This window comes from Triturus cristatus, chromosome 2_1 (assembly GCF_964204655.1).
Source record: "Triturus cristatus chromosome 2_1, aTriCri1.1, whole genome shotgun sequence".
NCBI classification, from domain to species: domain Eukaryota; kingdom Metazoa; phylum Chordata; class Amphibia; order Caudata; family Salamandridae; genus Triturus; species Triturus cristatus.
This window is the reverse complement of record NC_140581.1, coordinates 840,796,738-840,818,398: the sequence shown is the minus strand read 5'-3', so window position 1 is coordinate 840,818,398 and position 21,661 is coordinate 840,796,738. Positions and strand designations below refer to the sequence as shown.

At 44.1% G+C, this 21,661-nt stretch overlaps 1 protein-coding gene across 1 annotated transcript in view; it reads right to left on the bottom strand.

The window, feature by feature from the left end:
* The window catches only part of TUT7 (terminal uridylyl transferase 7), a 1,376,479-nt gene that overhangs the window by 1,219,754 nt on the left and 135,064 nt on the right, over positions 1–21,661 (bottom strand). Inside the window, exon 4 of the mRNA XM_085632922.1 lies at positions 15,264–15,441. Coding sequence (XP_085489048.1) covers positions 15,264–15,441 — 178 coding nt within the window. The remainder of the gene's footprint in view (positions 1–15,263; positions 15,442–21,661) is intronic.

Genomic DNA, 21,661 nt, shown 5'->3' with positions numbered 1-21,661 from the left:
GCCATTAACAGGAACAACTGTCATCGATACCACTATTGTATACGATTGAATAAAAATAAATAAAGTTTTAAAAAAAAAAAAACAGTACCCACCACATTATCCCTATTAAATTCGTACATTGTCTGTACTACATGCTAATAAATAACGATAATTTAGTCATGAAGGAGATAACAGAGTGATGCCCTTGCACTGAGGTGAACTTTACACATCAATTATGGGCTTTCCCAATAGTAGACAAGGATTTCCAGATTTTGGTAACAAATCTTTTTAACATGACCGGATGTGAGTGGCAGCCCATTCCACAGTTAGCTTTGCTGTGGTGGGTCAGAGATGTACCAGGATTGGTAGGTACAGTCACAGCTACAGTCATGGTCAAAAGAAAGGTGGCCATGTGCTGGGGTGGGGCTCAACTCCTCCCAGTCACGTTTGGGTACGGGATCTAGAGTATTGTAATGATTTGTCAGAAACCTACATTGTTCTGCTGCTGTGTACTCACAGGATATTTGGGGGCCTTTCTGGTCATATCTGACTAAACCACATGACTGATATAATCAACGCATTTGCCACCGATGAACTAATGTTTTTTCCTTGGGGATCTCAGGTACCCCTGAAGGAGATGGTCAGTCTACTGTTGATATTTTAGGTTATTGCAGACAAGCATGCGCCTTACCACGTTAAAATCTATTCTCTCACGTCAAGTACTATGCCACTGTTGCTTGTTGCCTGCCTGCCTGTTGTTGCTGCTGTTGTTCACTGCTCGCGGCTTGACTGTTTCGCTCCGCCGCCTGCCGCATGTGACCCACCTGAGACCCGCTGCCTCCCGCCTGGTGCCCCTTCTCCTGTTGCTCCATTTCCACTGCCTCCCGGACCGCACCGCACTGTACTAGCCCCGCGGCAGGCGAGAGTGCCGACGGTGGAGGCGAACTCCTGTGGACGCATAGGTAAGAGCTGTGGGGGGCTTGTGATCCGCAGGGGCTGCGGAACGGCTGTGTGTCTGGCGTGCTTGGTGGGTCACCGCTGAGGGGAGGGGGGTGGGGGAGGCTGCAGGATTGCTGGCGGACATCTGGGAAGTTAGAGGTTTGGGGAGGGCTCCCGAGCGGGACCTGTAGCCTCTTCCCCGCTGCCCCCTGCAGGCTCACTGGCAGCTCTTGGTCTCTGACTGCCTCAAGTTAACGTTTTCTTTCCTGCCGAGCCTGTGGAATGCCACCACCGCTGCCGAGGAGGAAACACGCAGTCGCCGCTGCTATCTCAGCGAACTGCGACCTGTTGGTAGCCTACCTCTTATACCTCCTGTACAGTTCAACCACCCGCAAGCTTCTCTGGCAAGGCACATTGTAAGCATCAAAAAGGACGTGAATAATGACATCCTTAGAAGGTAAACCAGCCTAAAGCTCCTTGAAAACCCACATCGAGAACCACATCGGAGTTGCGCAACTCTTTATAACTATTCACTGGGCGCATAGTGGTCGCATAGTGGTTTGGAAAGTGGTTGGAAAGCGTAAAGTGAGTAACTTAACTGAACAACTTAACAGAACAAAAACAACAAAACAAAAACAAGAAACAACCACAACCGAGAAATTACAAGGAAACAAGGAATCATGAGGTCTTGCAGAGAAAGAAAGACTCCAATAAACTCAGTCAAAAGTAACAAAAACAATAAAAAGGAAAAAAGAGATTGAGAGTGGGAGCAAGGATGACGACCCTCTTGGCTTTGATCTAGACACTCAAAAAATAAAACGTGGAAAGCGAGGGAAAAAATGACATGCTGACAGCTACTGTGATCTCCAACCTCTCTAAAAATCTCCCAACTAACAGCTTAACTCACAACAGCTCTCATAATGCCTAGGCTAGGACATCACTTAAGGAACCAGAGTCAAAACTTGTGGTCAACATGAGGCCAGGCTTGGCCGCACAAGACCTAGTAACAATAGAGGGGACCCCCCCAATTGATGAATCCATGCTCCTTCCAGCCCAAGATATACACAAAATATGCTTTTCTGAAAGGTCCTGGCACAGTAATATTCTCTAAAACCGGCGAAATTAAAGGTCTGCAAAGCCCTCTGCAACCAAAAAGCTTTGACTTAACCTCACAACTCTTAACAAGACTTCAAACAAATCAAACCGTTGTATTAATTCACTCAACTGAATCTCAGCAACCGAAAACGAACGGAACAATTAACAGTAACATGAATATCATCAGGCAAAACCAAGAAGCAAAAGAAAAAGCTGAAGTGACTACAGGATCAAACATAACAGCGGACCATGTGAGCACCAGCCACAAATTACAACCAGGGGTCATTGATGACGAGCGAATACAAGAACTACAGGATGGCCCACGGGCCACCCCGCGCACCGCACATAAAACCTATCAACTCTTTCAACCCCCCCACCCTTCACTAGAAGAGAATTAGAGGCAGTCACGCCAAAATCACATCAGCAAGGGGGGCCAAAAACTGGAACCGTCTCTAATCCTGAACAGTTCTTCTCACAGACAGAAGATCCTCATCTTCTCACTGTCATTCAAAGCTCACCAGAACAATGAACAATTGGGTTTAACTACCACGCTAGACTCAAGCTTGCATCAGGCGACTCAAAATAACATAGTACAGCGAGTAGAGCAAAAACTAAAGGAACGCAATTTGCAAGCTACCGGTTCTTCCCCTCAACACTTGCCACTTACTCAACAGGAAGATGCAACAACCTTGACCGCCAGGAAATCCGTAGAAAGTACATCGCCAAGGCATAGTCAGGGGACCCCCAGAAGACGACCATAATTCCAATGGCAACATGTCCTTTCTAGCTTCTCTAGAGTGGGAGGAATTAGTTGCCTCATACTGCCATGACCCTAACATCTCAGCAAACAGTGCCAGCACAGAGACCAGTGACAAAAGCCAAACGACTAAAGACTCAATCTGGGCAACAATATTAAGTACGATGCAATATTCAACCGCGGCATTACAATATCAATCCCATAAAATTGACTTACAGCTCACAGTGCTCCAAACCTTAGCAGACTTTACTTCAGGGATCGACAGGAAGCTAGCCGACTTAAACGGAATAATAAAGAGAGGGCAAGAAGCGGCCTTTAATGATAAGTTATCACAAGAATGTACTTGTGCTCCAATAGTGGACAAACTATTTATGTTACCATCATTACTAGGCGACTTATTGTCCGCCATGAAATCTACAACTGAAACTCACAACGCTGCAAGCTGGGATCCATCCACAGAGGGGGAAAAAAAATCTGAACCCCAATCCACTGAGATGATAACAAACCGGAGTCACAACATAGGAGGGAGGGAGTCCCTTCAAAACTCCAAAGTGGAATCTCCCGATAAAGTGGTATTACCTGAATTACCTGATAAAAACACACCAGTGAATACCCGTTGCAAGATAAAAAGGAAGGGGAGGAAGAGGAAAATAACCTTTCAGGGCCAACATCGGCTAACCAGCTACTGCCACGATTACCTAACACGAATGCCAGCATTAAAAATACTTTACGCTCCCCAGCTCCATCACTGGAAGAAGGTACAAAGGACACATTAATAGAAATAAAACCACAACGAACACCCCTAGGGGTCCCGCATCCCCCAATCAAAAACCAATCAAACTGAGGCATGGTCTCACTCACGCTCAAAACCCCATAGCAACACCCACGACTTTGTGCACCTGACACATGTGACTGCTAAGTCACCCCAATTCTGTAGTGCATCTACGGAAGATGACCAATCGGCAAAATTGATGTCAGGCAGCGGTCCGCAGGAGACTCAAAGAGCTCCATCAACCACAAATAAAAATTCTCGAGCGTAGCATTGACGTGCAATGTAAAATCTGAAAACCACACAACCTACTGTCAATTTCTCAAAACAGTTCTGACAGTAAATCAAACAACTCTAACAACTCTAGGCCTTTTCCGCACATAGCCATTAACAGTGATGGCTTTCAGCCTTCGATCCAGGAACCCATCAAGGAAGAGGAGATAGACACCATCATATTTTCCCCTCAATACAAGTTGCGAGGTCGAGCAGATATCCTAAACAGAGGGAACGCGCTACTGCTTCTGCAAGCCATCCCAAACCTAGCCAACATCAACACCTCTGATCTACTCTCTATAGAATTCTTGTCAAAGTCTGCCAAGCTCCGAAGCGTCCAAAACCAGATTCGAAAACGCCAGAGATAGCAAGCAGAATCATACAAGAAAGAAATAGACTCCAAAGCTGGGGAATCATTTTGAAACCAGTGCACTATATCCAGCACCATTTCTAACCACAGAAACTAACAGTCAAAATAGAAAGTCCACCTCAGTGCTAAGGGGAGCAAGGGGCTGTTCCCCAATAGAAGGCCAATCCCTCTTGACTCAACCTACACTAATGAGTAACTGGCAGCGCAACCAAATTGACATCGGATGCCCAGTCCATCAAATCCCAAACCTGCTTGTAACAAAATCAAATTATGCATTTGGAATATCAACGGCTTAACCTCCAAATCAAGCGATCATGAGGTCGTAAACTATTTAAAATCCTTTGACATGACCCTACTCCAGGAGACCTGGGAGGACAAACCCTTTGAGCTACAAGGCTACATCTCTAGTTTTATCCCGGCTACCAAGGGATCTGACTTTGGTCGCCGTTCGGGGAGCTACTTTATCTATCCTCAATAACACAAATTGGTGAAATTCTTCCCCTAAAGATTCACATTGCTTCTCAAAGTTGCATCCAGGCTTCTATAGTTCAGTTAATCCTTAACCAGATCGTCCAGAAGGTAATAATAATAAACATTCACATACACCCCAAACACAAATTAAAGACAGCCGAGGAGCTGGTCAAAGTAGTAAAAAGAGTAATGGAAGAAGAGGACACAGACAACATAATCTTGGCTGGAGATTTTAATATGCACCTCTTAGGTCGAGATCAGGATGATGACTCTAAACAAGACTTTACAGGTGCATGGGGAATTCCGACTCAAGGTCCCTCAAAAAAAAAAAAAAAAAAAAAAAAGCCAATCCAGCAAGGTGCTCGAATTACCTTCTTCCGGAACTAGAGCATCTAAACTTGAGAGCACAAAACCGAACACTCAGAACAAGGGATTGCATAAAAGCCCTGTAGTACCACAAATAAAGAAACAAATAGCATGGGGCAGACAGGCAGGAGCACCTGGCCCCAGCGGCATCCCGCCAATGCTGTTCAAATACGACCCGGAACTTTGGAGCAACGCATTAGCACCAGTTTTTAAACATGCATCTAGAACGTCCACAATTTTTGAGTCATGGAGAGGCTCAATCATAAGCCCAATCTACAAACAAGGTGAGAGGTCCGCGCCAAAAATCTACCGCCTGATAGCCCCCATAGACATCGAAGCAAAATATTATGCGGGGCTCAACTTAAACGACCTAGACACTTGGGCTTCTGAGAATCATATAATCCCGCCAACGCAAACAGGGTTCCGGAAAGGACAAGATACAATAACAAACATTATGGCGCTGACCTTGCTCATGGATGTAGCTAAATGGGGAAAATAACCCCTGTTTCTCTGCTTCATAGACTTTACAGCTGCGTTTGACCACGTTGGCAAAAATTGGACGGCTGGGGGATACCCCCCCTCTCTTAGACCAACTCAGGAATCTGCACACTAACACATGGGTCAGGATAAAGCTAGGCGCTGGTTCATATATATAAAAACAAAAATACCCACCTCAAAAGGGCTAAAACAAGGGTGTGTCCTAGCCCCATTGCTTTTAACCTTTTCTTAGCAGATCTCCTGGGGGAACTGGACAGATGTACAGCCCATGCACCAAAACTAGGAAACATGACATTGTCAAACTTGTTATATGCCGATGATCTAGTTTTGATAAGCCGGACCCCTATTGGACTTCAGCATCTCCTGAATGCAACTCAGATTTTCACAACAAAATGCATTAAAAATAAACTTAAATAAAACAAAAATTATGGCAGTAAACTACCACAAGAAGAACCACCCTAATTGGTTCCTGGACGGTCACCGTTTAGACCAAGCAGCAAGCTATAAATACCTGGGGATAATACTAGACCAAAACTCATTTAAACCACAAATGGAATCTTTGCGGAGAAAGGGGGTAATGACTTACCTAGCCATAAAACCATTGAAGAAGTTGCTGCCGGACCTTTTCTAAGGGTCCTGCGAGCTAAACTTCAGCCCACAATAACCTATGGGAGCGAATCGATGAAAGGAAAAGATACTACCATCCTTGACAACTTAATATCCAACTCTTACCGAGCAATCTTCCAACTCCCTAGAAACGCTTCAAAAACAGACAATGGAAAGAAGGGGAGCATATGTGAAATACTGGCATAAAATTAAAGGAAATGAGGAAGGATCCCTGAACAACCAACTCTGGACGGAACTGTCTCGCCCCGAAAAATCGCCAGCAAGAGAATGTCTGCAGGAATCAATCAAACTTTTAGGCCTAACAGACCTGTGGAACATCTCAAAGAATCATTTCGTTTTCAAACAAGCTGTAACAAAGGTAACTCATCTAATATCTGTTAGAGGATAAAAAAGCATTAGCCAAACGAGTTCACGGATGGGTGGTACTAAGCACATACAACACACACAAACCCCAATCCTACTTGAAAACGGGAATAAAAATCACCACCAAGGAAAAATTCCTAAAACTCCGCATGGGGGTCAGGGCCTTCAATCAGTTCCTACCTCCTTGGGAGAGAAGTGGAGGAGACCAGCTCTGCAGTTTATGTGGCTGTGATGTCGAGGATGTTATCCACGTTATATGCATCTGTAACAACCTAAGAGATACCAGGATAACCTTGCTAAAACCAATGTTCAGACAGCATGGAGTTAGGTCCTGCAGACAAGCGGTAATGCTGTGCTTCAATCCAGAGATAGTACAGCTAATCTGCCGGCCAACTACATTTTTTGATATAACCCCAAAAAGATTGAAAAACTTGCCCGTATCGGCTAAGAACTAATTTTCATCGGAAAACACACTGTTTGGAACAATATTTACAAACTTATAAGAGTATGGAGCAGAAGGTTTTAACAACTGGAGTTCATCCTTTAATGACCTTTTATTTTTATTTATTTATTGTCGTAAAAAACGTTGGGTCTTTTAATAGTGTCTTTTACTGTATAAGAGCTAGATATTTTATTCCCAATGTATTAATGTATGCAATGGTTTTAATTAATCAAGCATAATAAAAATGTACTTACTTACTAGTACTATGCCATGTGTATATGCGGGCTATAAGCTACAAGTTTTGATGATAAAAAATGTAAAATGAAAGTGTGATATGCTGGTTATACATTGTCTATTCAAATATTTCTTTAAAAGCTATGTGCTTTTCATCGTTATACTGTTTTGTTGTACAGGCTGCTTACTTTGAGTGACCCTGCACTGCGGTAATGTACTTCTTGTGAAATGGAAAATGTTTATTACAATGTTACTATGCCAGTGGAGAACAATACAATAAAAATAAAATCAATAGGGATATAAAAAAAACTATATGCCTTGATGCATAGTATGTGTCTACTTTTATACATCTAATATCTGATAATAGTACTGTATATCATGATTTATTACCAATATGCGGTGTCATGTCAGTATGTTTGTTTGTTTGGAAACAGTTCTTCTCACTGCTAGTCATCAGGGAGTTTGGTATAAAAATTGTATTGAGTCTGCTTATCAATAAAAATTTCCCAGATGAAGAGAAAAAGGTAGGTAACTTGTATGCAGTTCCTAAGGGTGGAGGGGGACGCAGAGGCTAGGTCGGTAAAACACCCTTACCCTAAGGTGAAGACTGTGTTTCTCCCAATTTGGGAAAAGGAGCCCTCACACATCCGGTTGGGTGCAATGCTTCATCATAGGGCATGCTCCTAGTCAGGCCGGCGCTGCAATGCCTGACGGGCACCCTACGAGGGGCTCTTTGTCGGAGATCTTTTTCCCAAGTCGTTAAGTGTGGTGCGGTGTGGGGCCTCATGGTGTAGATGTGGACAGGGTACGTGAAGGAATGGTGTGGAAAGGGATAAAATAGGGCGGAGTGGTGCTCCCAATTCAATTTAATCTGCGAGCCCACTGGTTCTAATAAAAACAGCAATGGTGTCACCGCTGATATAATGGTCAAATGTGGCTACAAGTTAGTGGTCAACATGTTTCTCGCCTTGTCAGGGACCACGTGGCGATTCGTCAGGACCAAAGGATGTAACTACACTATCTACACAGTGGTTGGTCTGGTGGTTCGCTCTGGGGTGAACCAAGCACTCAGAACTTAGCACTGAGGTACCTTTTATGAGATGGACTGACCTATACAAATAAATGAACAAAAAAAAAAAAATAACAATAACATAAATCATAATTGATCAACTGAAAATTGACAAAGCAGACTCTGAAGCAAAATCGTGCCAAATCTCATGCAAGGGTGATTAGTGAAACTAAAGCAGCGTTTAGCCGGGTAAAGGCAAGGAAGCAAAACATGACATACATGAAACACAACAAGGTACTGAGGTGAAGGTGGTGAAAAACCAACCACCGTCCAGTTTTTGCAGCATAAGACTCACCCAATGTGGGTGGTAATCAGACTCCGTCAATTACAGGCAGAGGGTGTACGTTACAGTTGTTAACGTCCTAATGGTTGGAAAGTAAATGGAGGGTTTTCCAATGGTTGGGAACAACAAGAGAGACGAGCTGCAGTGGACTACACGCAAGCACTGTCGACACGCAAGCGGCGTCCATGGGACAGAGTAGTACTTACAGTTCAGCCAGAATCCATTGCTGTGAGCCTACCCCTCACTCTGCCAGCTCGGAAGAGTGGGGATGGGGGGTGGGGAGGGGGAGTGTGTGTAGGGTGTAGGACCGGCATAGGTACTCAGCGAGCTGCTGGATCATGTGTGAGTCCCTGAAGTGGCCCAGTCAGGTGTGGAGAGACGTGCTGGGTGTCATGAGTATTGCTCACGGGTGCTCGGCTACTGAAGGTGGGCGTCATATTGGGCAAGGGATTGTGGTCGTAAAGACCATAGGGATTCCTCTGTGAGTGTTAAACAGCAGCAGGATGCCAACACGAGATTAATAAAAATGGGGAAAGGTTGTGGGCACTCAGTTGTAATGCCAGTTGCATTGGTATACAATAAGAAATTGCACTTCAAAGTATTTTACCGATACCACCAATGTAATAAGATATGTTGGTGGTCAATAACAGTAGGGGAAAGTAGAGGGATGTGGAGATGTGGCAACAGAAATATAGGAGCAATGATTGCCCAGCTGGAAAACGCTAGTAGCAGATGTGGACTCAGGGGGATGTCTGTAAGTTCAGGGCAGACGGGACATGTCAATTCGTTTTCTGTTAGCTAGAGGAAGGTAAGACCTAATGCTCTAGAGGGGCACGGGCCACCCTGAATGCATGAAAAGCAGTTGAAGCGCTCAGTGGGGGGTGAGGCAGACAGGTGGCCCGTGACGGAAGGCCACAGTGGGGTGGGGAGGGGTCTGGCAGTTAGGCTGCAAGGACCCTATATATCAAAGGATGGTGGGTTGGCGTAGCCTTAGTCAGGGAGCTGCGTGGAAGGCTTATCTACTGACCTCACTCCATGGAATATCCTCGTTAAGCCCATTCCAGGCGCAGGACAAGTGGAAAATCCAACGCTGTTCTTTTCTAAAGAGTGCCTGCCTGTTCAAGTGTGGGTGTGCCTCTATGACAGTCAATCTAAGGCTATCTGGGGAATGGCCTTTCACAGCAAAGTGCTGGCAGAGTTTGGTCTGAAGCTTGTGACAACGAATTTTGCTACAGTGTTCCATAATTCTAGTTTTAGCCATTCTTGTGGTAATTCCAACATAACGTAAGTTGCAAGGACAAGTGATGGTGCAAATACAATTGATCGTGTTACAGTTGGTATGCTTCTTTTGAACCCATTTGAAGGTGGGTGACAGTTGGATTTCCTTCGTGGTTACAGAGAGGGGGCACACTGAGCATGACCCACAGAGGAAGTGGCCTGTAACTGGAGGAAGGCTCCACAGGGGAGGTTGGTTGGTCTGAGTGTTAGGTGATGGCCTGGTGTGTATGAGGAGGTCTTTGAGATTGCTAGTGCGTTTGAATGCAAATCTGGGAGGTGCCAATGTGAATTCTCCTGTCTGTAGGATGCCCCAGTGTTTTTTGAGGATCGTTTTGATCTTGTTGAAACCGGGGGTGAATGTGGTCACACATGTCAGGAAGTCATAGTTATTCTTGGGGTTCTGTTCCAAGAGGGCTTCTCTATAGTTATTGTGGGCCCGTTTCTTTGCTATGCTGATGTTGTGTGGGTAAGTAGTTAAGTCATCTCAGGTTGTGTGACAGTTGTTCCACCATCTTGTCGTAGTCCTGAACAGTGCTGCAGTTCCGCCTAAGTCGTAGGAACTGCCCAAAGGATATGTTGTCTCTTAGGGCTTTGGGGTGGTGACTACCGTGAAGTAGCAAGCTGTTGCAGTCTGTTTTTTTTTTTTTTTAATAAACAGTGGTTTGGAGTTTGCCCTCTGTCAAACTGATCTTCAAGTCTAGAAAGGGAATGCATGTGTTGGATATGAAGCATAGGTAGGGGTTGAGAGTGTTAATCCACCCACAAAATTCCCCACATGATGCCATGCTTCCTTTCCAAAACACCAGCATGTCATCAATGTACTTGCGCCACAGGAGTATGTTCCTAGGAGTATGTTCCTAGAGTATGGGTTGGAGGTGTCAAAGATGCATCTGGCTTCAAATGCCGCTATATAGAGGCATGCCAAGCTCGGGGCAAAGGTACTCCCCATAGAAGTGCCCTGGGTGCAATGGTAAATTTGTTTCTTGAACTGAAAAAGTTTTTCAGTCAAGGTTATGGTGGCGCATTCCATAATGAAGTGGATAGGTGTAGGGGAGACTCAGCCCTCCAGTAGGAGTGTGACCTCTAATAAATCTAAAGTGGGTGCTTGTGGGATGTTGGTGTAGAGGACCTCCACATCCAGCGTCACTAGTAGGTCTATTTCAGGGGTAGTGTCAAGGGTGTTAATCAGCCAAAGTACATGCATAGTGTCCTGTAGGAACAAGGGTTTCTTCTGGAACAACTGGTTAGTGGAAATGATCACAGAAGCGTAATAGGGGTTTGAGGAGTGAGTCTATCCCAGAGACAATTGGACGTCCTGGTGGAGGGGTTTGGTTCTTATGAATTTTGGGAAGGGTATAGAAGTAAGGGGTTTTAGGTTCTGCCTTCTTTTGACTGCTCCACTCCGCTGTCTCGGCAGTGAGCACCACAGAAGTGATGCGGGTCGTCAAGACACCCATGGAGTGCTGGTCAATGGGGGTGTAGTAATGGCAATTTGCCAGTTGTTGGTGAAATTGTCAATCATTTGTTGACATGATCACAATAGCTTCCTCCTTATCTGCTGGTTTAATGGTGATAAAGCGGTGGTTAGCAAGGGTGGTGATAGCGGTCATCTCGTTGGAAGACAGGTTGTGAAAAACACGTTTGCTGTCACCCCTGGCTACCTCCTTGAGGACAGTCTGTTAGAAAGTAAGGATTTAGTTTGGAACTTGGGCGGCATTGGGGTGAATCTCTATGGATTGTGTAAACCGGAGTCATCTTGTAGCTGTTGTGGTTTGCCTTGGAAAAATGCTCGGAGGGTATTTTCCTGAAGAAGTTGTGTAATTCGCAGGTCTCCCGAAAATCGTCCTGCTTTGGAGTGGGGACAAACCCTAGGCATTTTTTGAGGACCTGTGTCTCTGTGGTGGTCAGGGTCCTGCGGGGCAAATTCACTATCAATTGTTCTTGCCCGTCTGGCTCCGGGTCTGCACTGAAAGTTGTGGTGGGGCTTGCCACCGCACCAGTTTGTTTCTTCTTCTGCGTCTTCTTCCTCTTCCTCTAACTTCGTCTAAAAAAGGTGTTGAGGAATGGGGAGAGAGTTGTTGAGGTCCATGTGGGAACATGGGGTACTGCCAAAATGGGGGACCCTGGAATGGGGTCCCTCAGAGCCAAAGAATGGGGGACGTGGGCTACGTCTGCTGCTGCCCCAACTATCATTGCTGGAGGAATTTCTCCTCGAGATGTTTGGCGTTTATCTGAAGAGGTGTCACCCCCTGCAGGTGTATAGTTATCCTTAATATAAGAATAAACCTTATCCTTGCCGAATTTCTTTATGTCCTTTTGCAGTTTGGTAATTTCTTGCTTCATCAGATACTCTTTGTGCTCAGAGATGTCGGTGTTGATTTCGGCCAGTTTGGTTTTATAGGCCGGAATCAGAATTCCTGTTTTAAACGTTTGGCCGTGTTAAAGATTAGAATCAGCAAATCCATGGTGCATTTCCATGCTACCGGCGACCACTCTTTCTTCAACGTGGCATCTTCCAGAAACAATCTGGGAAAATTGCTTACTATCAGACCGTTCAGTGCAATGTTTGCTCTTAAGTATTTTGTCAGGATTGCTACATGGAGGGTGATCTTCACCCACTCTTTCTTCATGGCAGCTAGTGATAGCCAATCCCCTGCTTGGGTGCCTGATGAGGTAACGCTATCAGCTCATAGTAGTGAGGGAGACCTCAGGATCTCCGCCACCATATAGTCTCCGAAACGCAGTCCTTGATTGTCTTCTATAATGGTAGAGGAAGGCCTGGCAGGGCCAAGAGGGAGAGGGGGGGGAACAAGGTAGGAAGGGTAGAAATACTCAAGGGCAGTTGTGCCCAGAGGAGAAGGGGAGGAGAATGACCACTTCTAGGTGAGAAGAATCCCACGGTTGTGCACTGCGCTGAATTATTACAAAAAAAATAGGGATGTGGGGCGCTTGTAGGTCCAGCATACGAGCCCCAGAGTATCCGGCACCCAGTGAATGAAGGCGCATCAGGTCAGCCTGTTCCAACCAATTCTGGCGCCTGTCAAGCGGATTAACATTAGCAGCAGCATAAAAGTAGCATCTGAATTGGTAGAGAGGAGCTGCCTGAGGCGCTGGGAGCCTGTGCTGGTGCCACGTACTACAGAGAGGAACATTTAGGCAGCGGGTAAGTAGACTTACTTTTTTTTAACTTTTCGGAATTAGAGATTACTTTGACTCACTGACAGGCACTGGAAGAAACTCCCACTGCCTTCACCCTCAACTCCAGGTCTCTCAATCGTGGACTGTTTGAAAACTTACCATGATTGAGAGCATTGGTGTTGAGCCTAAGGGTGCTGGTGTTTTTTTTTTTCCCCTCAGTGCCTGTCAATGGGTCAATGTCAATTGGGGAGAGGAGATGGCCTAACGGCTATGGCGGTGGACCTCGAATCTGGGGAACTGGATTTGAGTCTCTGCAATGACGCTGAACATCCTGTGATTCTGGGCAAATCACTTAATCTCCTCTTGCCTAACAAAAATGAATGTGTCCTCATGTAATGCAACTGGTGCTATGTAAAGTGCTCTGGTACCCGATTCGGGTCAAGTTTGCGCTATATAAAACTCTGTAAAAATAAAAAAAAAAGGTCAAATTAACGTGCACAAGTAGGGCTACTAGCTATGGCAACTTCCAAATCCAGTCAGTCCTTTTAGCCAATCAATGAAATTACCTCATGTATCTCGATCCTGCAATTCCCGGTCATCCAGTTCATCCATATCACGCACCCAAGCAACTGGGTACGAGACATGGGGGAACTGGGACTGTGCAATTCATAGCCATGTGTGAGCTGGTGAAAGGATTTTATGTGTTCATCTTCCCACACGTTTCCCAGCAAAGATAGCGCAATGAGGTCCGAGAAGTTTGAATCCCGACAGTTTTGTAATGTGTCGCAGCTGCCTCCCACACCACAGAGGGTCAGATTTGATAGCCTTTTGATGAGCCTCAGTGCCTGGCACCAACACAATAAGGAAAGCCCAGTTTTTGGGGGGAGAGTGCAGAGAAGAGGGCCCCCATACAAAAGTGCACGGTTTCATAGCACTCGAGGTTGTCGGTCTCAATGTGTATTGCTGGGTCAGCTCTGACTCCAAACAGGCAGTTTCCAATGGGGATCATCGCCATTGCCCAAAAACAGAGGTGAAAGTTAGAAACTCTCAACTCCATATTACCCTAACAACGTCTGCCTAAACATTAGCTCTAGTTGCTGAATGAGTAGCATGTTATCATCAACATAAAGGGATACTCTATACTCTGAACCATTAGGCCATCAAAACCCATCCAGCTGGGCTTTTTTCTGTTCCACATTCTATAAGAAAAGGTTCTAATAGTAAGTTGGTAACCTTAACTTGCAGCCTAGGAACGACATACAAGGAAACCACACAGGCCAAAAACAGGGATCGATGTTCATCCCGAGGAGCACCTGCATAAAAAACACAAAGAATCATATAAAAGGCTTTTTCTTAGTCTATGATAATTATGGCAGAAGGAGGGGAGAAATCAGCCGCACGAGACAGTGACATCTGGGCACAGAGCAGGCAATGTCTTGTGATTCGATCAGGCATGAATCCATTTTGGTCCTCGTAGATCAGCGTACGGATCATCTTCGCCAGATTGAAGACTGGGATCGAGGTGAGCATTTTGGGTTCAGCACTGATCAGGGACATGAGCTAGTAAGATGCACAGCTATCCAGAGTTTATTATGTCTAAGGATAGTAGCTATGGAGGCCAGTTGTATGTCTCTCGGAAAGGTCCAGTACTTTCTGTGGTCACTGTGGTTATTTAGGGAGATGGGGGTCATAACTGCAACTAATATATCTTAAAAGGACGCCATAGGGAGGCTATTGGGGTCCAGTGTTATCCCAGAAGGAGAGGTGGTGAGAAGTCACCCGAATCTCCACTATCGTAGACATTACCATTTTTTTCAGTACTGTCAGTCCTAGTCTACAGGAACAGAGCATACAGATCAGATCTGCATAATGCCCACATCTTTACCACCACTCACACTCTGGGTCAGCACCATGGTATATAGGCAATGTAAGGTACCACAGAGTGTGTGCTTTATATGCATTTTCTTTAGATTTGCAAGGAAAGGATTTAGTTTCTGGGACTCATATTTCTTGCTAAGTGCTGGCTAGTAACCTGCACTCCAAATCCTGCACTCCAAGTCCAATTCCATTTGGTCATATAAGGGGGACTTGAGATCACCATACAAGCAGCAAGGCCTCTGTAAATGCAAAACAATCCTGTATGAGTAACGCCTTAGAACATAATGCATTTTAAATGTCCTTGCACCATTTCCTACTCTTATGTGTAGCACAACAGCTAATATTTCTAAACCAAAACAGTTGTTTTAAACAACATGGAAGTGGGAAAAGTGTAGAAGATTGGTATGCAAAATATCAACAAATTAAGTACATACCTGGTAGAATCTGATGAACTTGCTTTTCCATTAGTCTTTTAATCTCAAATCTTTCTTCCAAGTCTTTGTCACTTAAGCCAACACTCTGCACGATTTTATCAATGGTGAGATCTATTACTTTTGCTTGAGATGCAGTTGGTGGGGGCAAGGTAATAAGTAGTTGTTCTTCTTCCTTTTCCTGCATAAAACAAAACACATTTTGGAAATGATGCATAAATATCTACTTTTTTAAACGGATAAAGTACTGAAATAAGAACTTGCTATGCAAGTATGAAACAAATACATTGAATACAGACAGCAAGTGTCTGAATCACAACGCAGCAATATTTAAAAAAAAAAACAGAAAAACAGCAATGACAAAAGCAAATAGTCTTGCTAATTCGTGCAAACATCATTTATGCATGCCTAAGTCTCCATGAATTACTACATTAAAACCAGACCTACTGTCTTTGACAATGCTTATTTTAAGCAGCTAGATTGCGCACTTGTATGCCTGTCCGTGTTTGTGTAAACCTCTATGTGTACATGTATGTATGAAACACACATTATTCAATGCCCAGACTGGAGAAAGGGACTATACTTTTTTTGCTTTTTTTTTTACTTCACCTTAATTTAACAGCAGCCCCAAAACAAGCATTTACAATGCAACGGTCTCGGCATTGTTAAAGTTAAAGCTATTGGCATTGCTTATGACATTATTTTTGTTTATGTTTTTGTTTTTAAAACATTTAACCCCTTCAGCGCTGCGCGGATTCCCCCGCGGTGCTGAAGGGTTCGAGCGCGGGCGGGGCCATGACGGAACGGTTCCGTCATGAGCACAGCTCAACCGATGCTCATGACGGAATCGTTCCGTCATGAGCATGGAAGGGGTTAAAGAAACGGCTTGTTATTTACAATGTCAATAGCTTAATCACTCTCAAATTAGTATGGACACTCCCTTGAACTAAAAATGTGCAGAAAGAGCCCATTTTGGAACTGCCCAAGACTCCTAATGTGTATTTGTCCGAAGAAATATGGTTTGGATTTGGTAGTAAACATCTGATGCCAATATGAAGCCTGAGTTCAAAATGTACAACTGGCAGGCAGTGGCGGGCATTTGTGAAATCACTCCGCTTTTATGCGTCGGATTGAGCAGCCATGAATCCAATGACTACATCAGAATGCTTGATAATATGCCCCCTCTTTTTTTGGTAAAACGCGCGATAATTTTCTCTTTGCATTTTTTTCGTGTATACACAAACCTGCATATGCACAGACACGCACCCCAACGGTACGCACATGTATGCATCACGCACACACTGCTCAAGCTCTACGAACCATTGGGGGGTACTTCAGCGCTCCAGCTCTGGGGCCAGAGAGTATCTGAATTAGGAGGGAGGGGAAAACAAAAACATAAACAAAAATAATGTCATGAGCAATGCCAATAGCTCTAACTTTAACAATGCCGAGACCGTTGAATTGTAAATGCTTGTTTAAAATATGCTTTAAGATGCTTTAAAGCCAATTGCATTGTTGATTTAGAATCACTGCAAGTGGGAACTTGGCTGGCAGGTCCCCAGCAACAAACTGGTCCTCACAGCAGTGAAAGCAGCCCCCGTCATGCCAGCCCCCCAAAATCTCCGGCAGCCAGTCCAGCACTAGCGGATTGTAAATCAAGGGGCTTCAAGGAATAGGATTTTGTCAAGTAATGTGTTTTTTTGGGCTCGTGAAAACATGAGCTAAGAACAAGGACAAGTATTGATGGCTGGGGGTTGGTGCCAGTGTAGAGAAAATGGTTTGTAACTGGTATGGCTGTTGTAATTCTGTTATCCCAAATTCTTTTACACTCTCCTCTTAATCCCATGCATTTTCCTGTGTTGCAGAGGGAGACCCTGGGCGTGGATATTTTGTGAATCATTTTGGATGAGAAGGGAGTGAACAAGTACATTTTGGTGCTATTAGACTTCTTGTACAAGTGGCCAGAGGTTTGCATTATTGATAAGATTGATTCAAGTAGCATGCTTATGTTTCTTGAGGATGACTTCCAAACATGGAGAGGGTACCAAAGATTATCATGAGTAACAAAAGAGCCCAAAATAAATCCCGCATTTTGGAAGATTTCTTTTAACAGAATGGCAGTATACACATTACACCTGCCGGTAATGGTGTTGGGAGCACTTTAACCGTGAAATCATAGGGTTGTTCAGCTGGCTCTTGCACAGAGTAGGTTCTGGCAAAAGGAAGTCAAGAAAATGTTCTGGGCATTCAGGGTTACTTCTCCCTGAGAGCATTCAGTTTGTTTAGGATCTTGAGAGGAACATGACCTTTTACTAAAGACAATGTAACCTGAATATCCCAGGAGAGGTGAAAGAAATGGTCCCCTGAGGTTGCCGAGTTAAACATTAAATAAGCATTGGAAAAGTCAATAAGTCGCACCAATGCTGTACTGCAGGAAAAAGGGTGCAATGACACTGCCTTATCATTATATAGACAAGCATGCATACAAAGGTCTTTTTGCAACCAGACAACAGTATGGTGGGCTCAACCTAAATGCACATCCTGCTGGCAAAGAACAGTAGGACAGGAAATAAGGTACCAAGGAGGTAATTTTGGAAATAGTTCAATTGATGCAGGTTAACTGGTCAATGAAAGGCGAGAGCAATTCTCCCAACCTCTGAAAGTAGTGCTGGTGAGGTTGGTCTGGATCTTGATACCGATGATAGGAAAAGCTGTCGCTGGTGGTGGCGGTGGAGAAACATTGAATAACCAGTTGTGGTTCTGGGTTCAACTCCACTCTCCTGGTTCCAACTACAAATCGAGCCAGGAAGTAACAGTGCAGTCGAGTGTGGCAGTGTACGTGAGTGTTGGCAAAGATGGGGAGTGAGTCAAAAATTAAACTGGACGCGCTGTCATGCTTCCCAACAAACTTGAAGAATTTGATGAGGGGTAATTGTATCCCCCTTCTCATTCTTCGTATGTTTGTTTTGTACTTGCCCCATTCCCTTATGTTTGTTTTGTTCTTATGGATTGTGTGACGTCTTAAATCTCCCTCACCTCTTTCTGTTGTGTTGTACTAAGTGATGAAGAAATGCTGTATTTACTTCTATGTTCAGGAGTTCCTACATTGTTGTGTTTTATTCTGGAATGTAATTGTAAGTATTTGTAAGGTGATACCCAAGTCACAACTTCTATCCATGTGTTATCTTTAAATGTCAACACTATTAAATTGCTTACAAAGGATGCACCCCGATGTTGTGGTTTTGAAGCTAATTATTTCAAACTGGCTTTTAACTTCAAAATCTGTCTGCTTCATAAACTATCAATCAGGGCAACCGTACGTGATAGAATGAAATGTAGAATAAAGAAACACATCTGTGCCTGCTTAGTGGTGTGGTTAATCTCATCAGGCTGCTAACTCTCCTCTCAGCACGCGCTCTTTTCATTTTATGTTTTTTGCAGTGCCCCTTTCTGTGGCCTAACATTAATCAATCAACTGAAAAACCGACTTGGGGGTCTCAACCCAACTCAATGAATTATTTAAGTGGATTTAAAACCTGAGTTTGCTTTCTCAATTCAATATTTTTGATATGTCACCAGGCACAACTTAGTTCCTACTTGGAAATTCGACTGGGAGATGGCACATGTACAGCCATGACTATAAGTAAGATGTCGTGTTGCCTGTAGCCTTGAGGAAGCATCATGCTTAGTGTGAAGTGTGTGTGCAAGGGGGTTTGAGCTAGTAGGGTGCTTCACAAAGTACAAAAACAGTGCATATAAATGTTAAATTATCTCTAGCACTTTATAGTTCTGGCTTGACAGCGCAGCTGTATAAGAAATCTTTTGTGATTAATTATTTAGACTGGACCTTGGCTTCACCCCAAAAAGTACCGCCCCCTCACACATGCTATTGGCTCTTTGGTATATCCGTCTGCCTCCAATGGAGTGCTTGTATTGCAATGCTCAAGGAGTTATTTTACATCTCAATAGAACACAGAATCATCACACATTAAATTATTTACCTCAGAGATGTATTTGATGTTTTTCACTGCAATAGAGTTTTTTATGTTCTACTCAGGACTCAAATTACAAACAAGACCTATTGGCTCTGCCAATGCTTTTAGTTTTGGAGGCATGAACTTCAATACAAAAAGATGAATGCATCACAGCACTGGAAAGTAATCCAAATAGCGAGTAAAAGGGAATGTGTGCGCCATTTCATGTATACACCAATCATATTTAAACATTCACTGAATCAATGCAAAAACAACCTTAGAATCGTGCTCAATCTAAGGTTAAGGGTTTAACATTTGAAATGTGTGCCTCCTGCCCCACTTCAAAAAGCTAGGTGTCTGAAGCGAGAACAGTATGGACATCTCTATCTGAGAGCAGACACCGTTCAGTGTAAAATGTGCCTGATCCTCAGTGGAAACCCCTCCCTACCACCAGAACCAGGGTCCTGTGCCTCTGTATCACGAGCAATGTTGGCTCCTCCGTTATGGCAGAAGAGCATCACCCCACTGCATTAAATCATGTAAAATCAAATGATAATAAAGCAATTAATAAAACTGCTTGATCATCATTTTATTTTGCAACATTGAGCCAGAGCCGAGTTTTGAGGGCGGGCCATCATCTGACAGCAACAGGAGGAGTGGTGGGCAAAGGACACTAAGTGCGCATAACTGTTTGGCCGGCTGTCTTAGGACAGCCAAAAAATCATGCACACTTAACTATCTCCATGCTGTTGCATAGAGAGCAGAAGGCACAGGCTTCCAGTCCATTTTGGAGCGTAAAACTAGCCCGCTCCACCTAATCCTGGTGCTTCTCTCATGCTGGGTAATACCAGCTTGAGAGCAGCATCTGGATTGGTGCAGAGGAGTTTGGGAGCGTGTGCATCAGGAAGAGCATTGAGGCAGCAATGCGGCAGGTACGTTTTCCTTTTTTTTAAATTATTATTTTAATTGCCCCCTGCGCTGCCTCACCACTTTTCCCTGCTAGCAGCCGCCACTGTTCACGGGGCTGAATAATATTGAAGGCCATGGTCGGATTGGCCTATCAGCACGGGCTCAAGAGCTATTGGAGAACGAGAGAAGTGTGGATTCTTAGGGGTAGTTAAACACAATATTTTGCTAAATAAGCAATATTTTTTAAGACCATCGAAAACTGAGAGGAGTGGGAGAATGCATGTGTGTGTTTTGTCTGTATGTGTATGTACAAATCCCAGGTGAAATCTGACAGTCACCTCACCATACCAGTCAGCACCGATAACCAACTAATTACTAGATAATACCTTTAATAGGGGGTGTAACACCTCAAACACCCCTCTGGGCCTGTTTTGTGGTCTGCTGGGCTGATTTTTACTGTCAATTACCCGGATATTAAAACGAACATTGCTTGTAGGACACTCAGGTTGAAAACTGCCCTAATTTGCAAACATTGGCCATTTTTTAGCTTTCTAATTCACTAATGGAGGCCACTTTTATTTTGGTACCCAGGTCTATTTTCTATCCCAGTCCGACCCTTTGAAAGTTTGGTATATTGTACAAGAGCAATCAACAGAAAATACTGAACAGGTATCAGGCATCCCCGACAGTACATTATTAGAATAGTGCATTTTGTTGAAGGAGTTCCGCACCCATATACAACGAAGAGACCAGAGGCAGAGTCCTCAGGGAACTCTGACGTAACTTGAAATACTTTTACAATGTGCATGGAGTTCGAGTTATTTTGGTCCTTATACTAAAGGGTCACACCATCACTTTTCCCTTCGTCCTATTATATTTATCCTGGACATTTAAATTCCTCTTATTAGAGGCGGTGGTCGGAGATATGTAGTAATAGATTCAGAATACATGTGGAATCTGTACTGACAAAAAGAACATGCCAATATACAGACTGACGTTTGTGGCAACGCGTATTTAGGCAGTTTAATGTAAGTCGCTGTGAGAAGCACCTGTAGTTTACTGTGTGTGGTAAAACGCAGCCAGTTTCCTGTTATCGTGTAACGAATTATAGCGACTCCACAAACAAACGTACTTCAATAAGCGACAGGGACTTTAAAGGGGAAACCAGCTGCGATGAAAGACCGCTACCTAAACCCCTTTAGTTGTGTTGGTTGCCAGTGGTAGTTCTGCTTAACGCCACAGCTCAACAGAGCTGCCATTTTATCATCACAGGCCATGTAACGGGAACACAACCAGGCTGTAATAGGGAAATTACACCCAGTTGTTTATCATATTACAAAAGGTCTCTGTGTATTAAAGAGGACACTGAAATTCAGGCGGATTTTTTTTTTCTTCAGTTTTATATAACACAAACTTTCGGGTATCAGAGCGCTTTACATAGCATAGCACCAGTTGCGTTACATGAGGACACATTCATTTTTTTGTTAGGCACAGGGAGATTACGTGATTTGCCCAGAA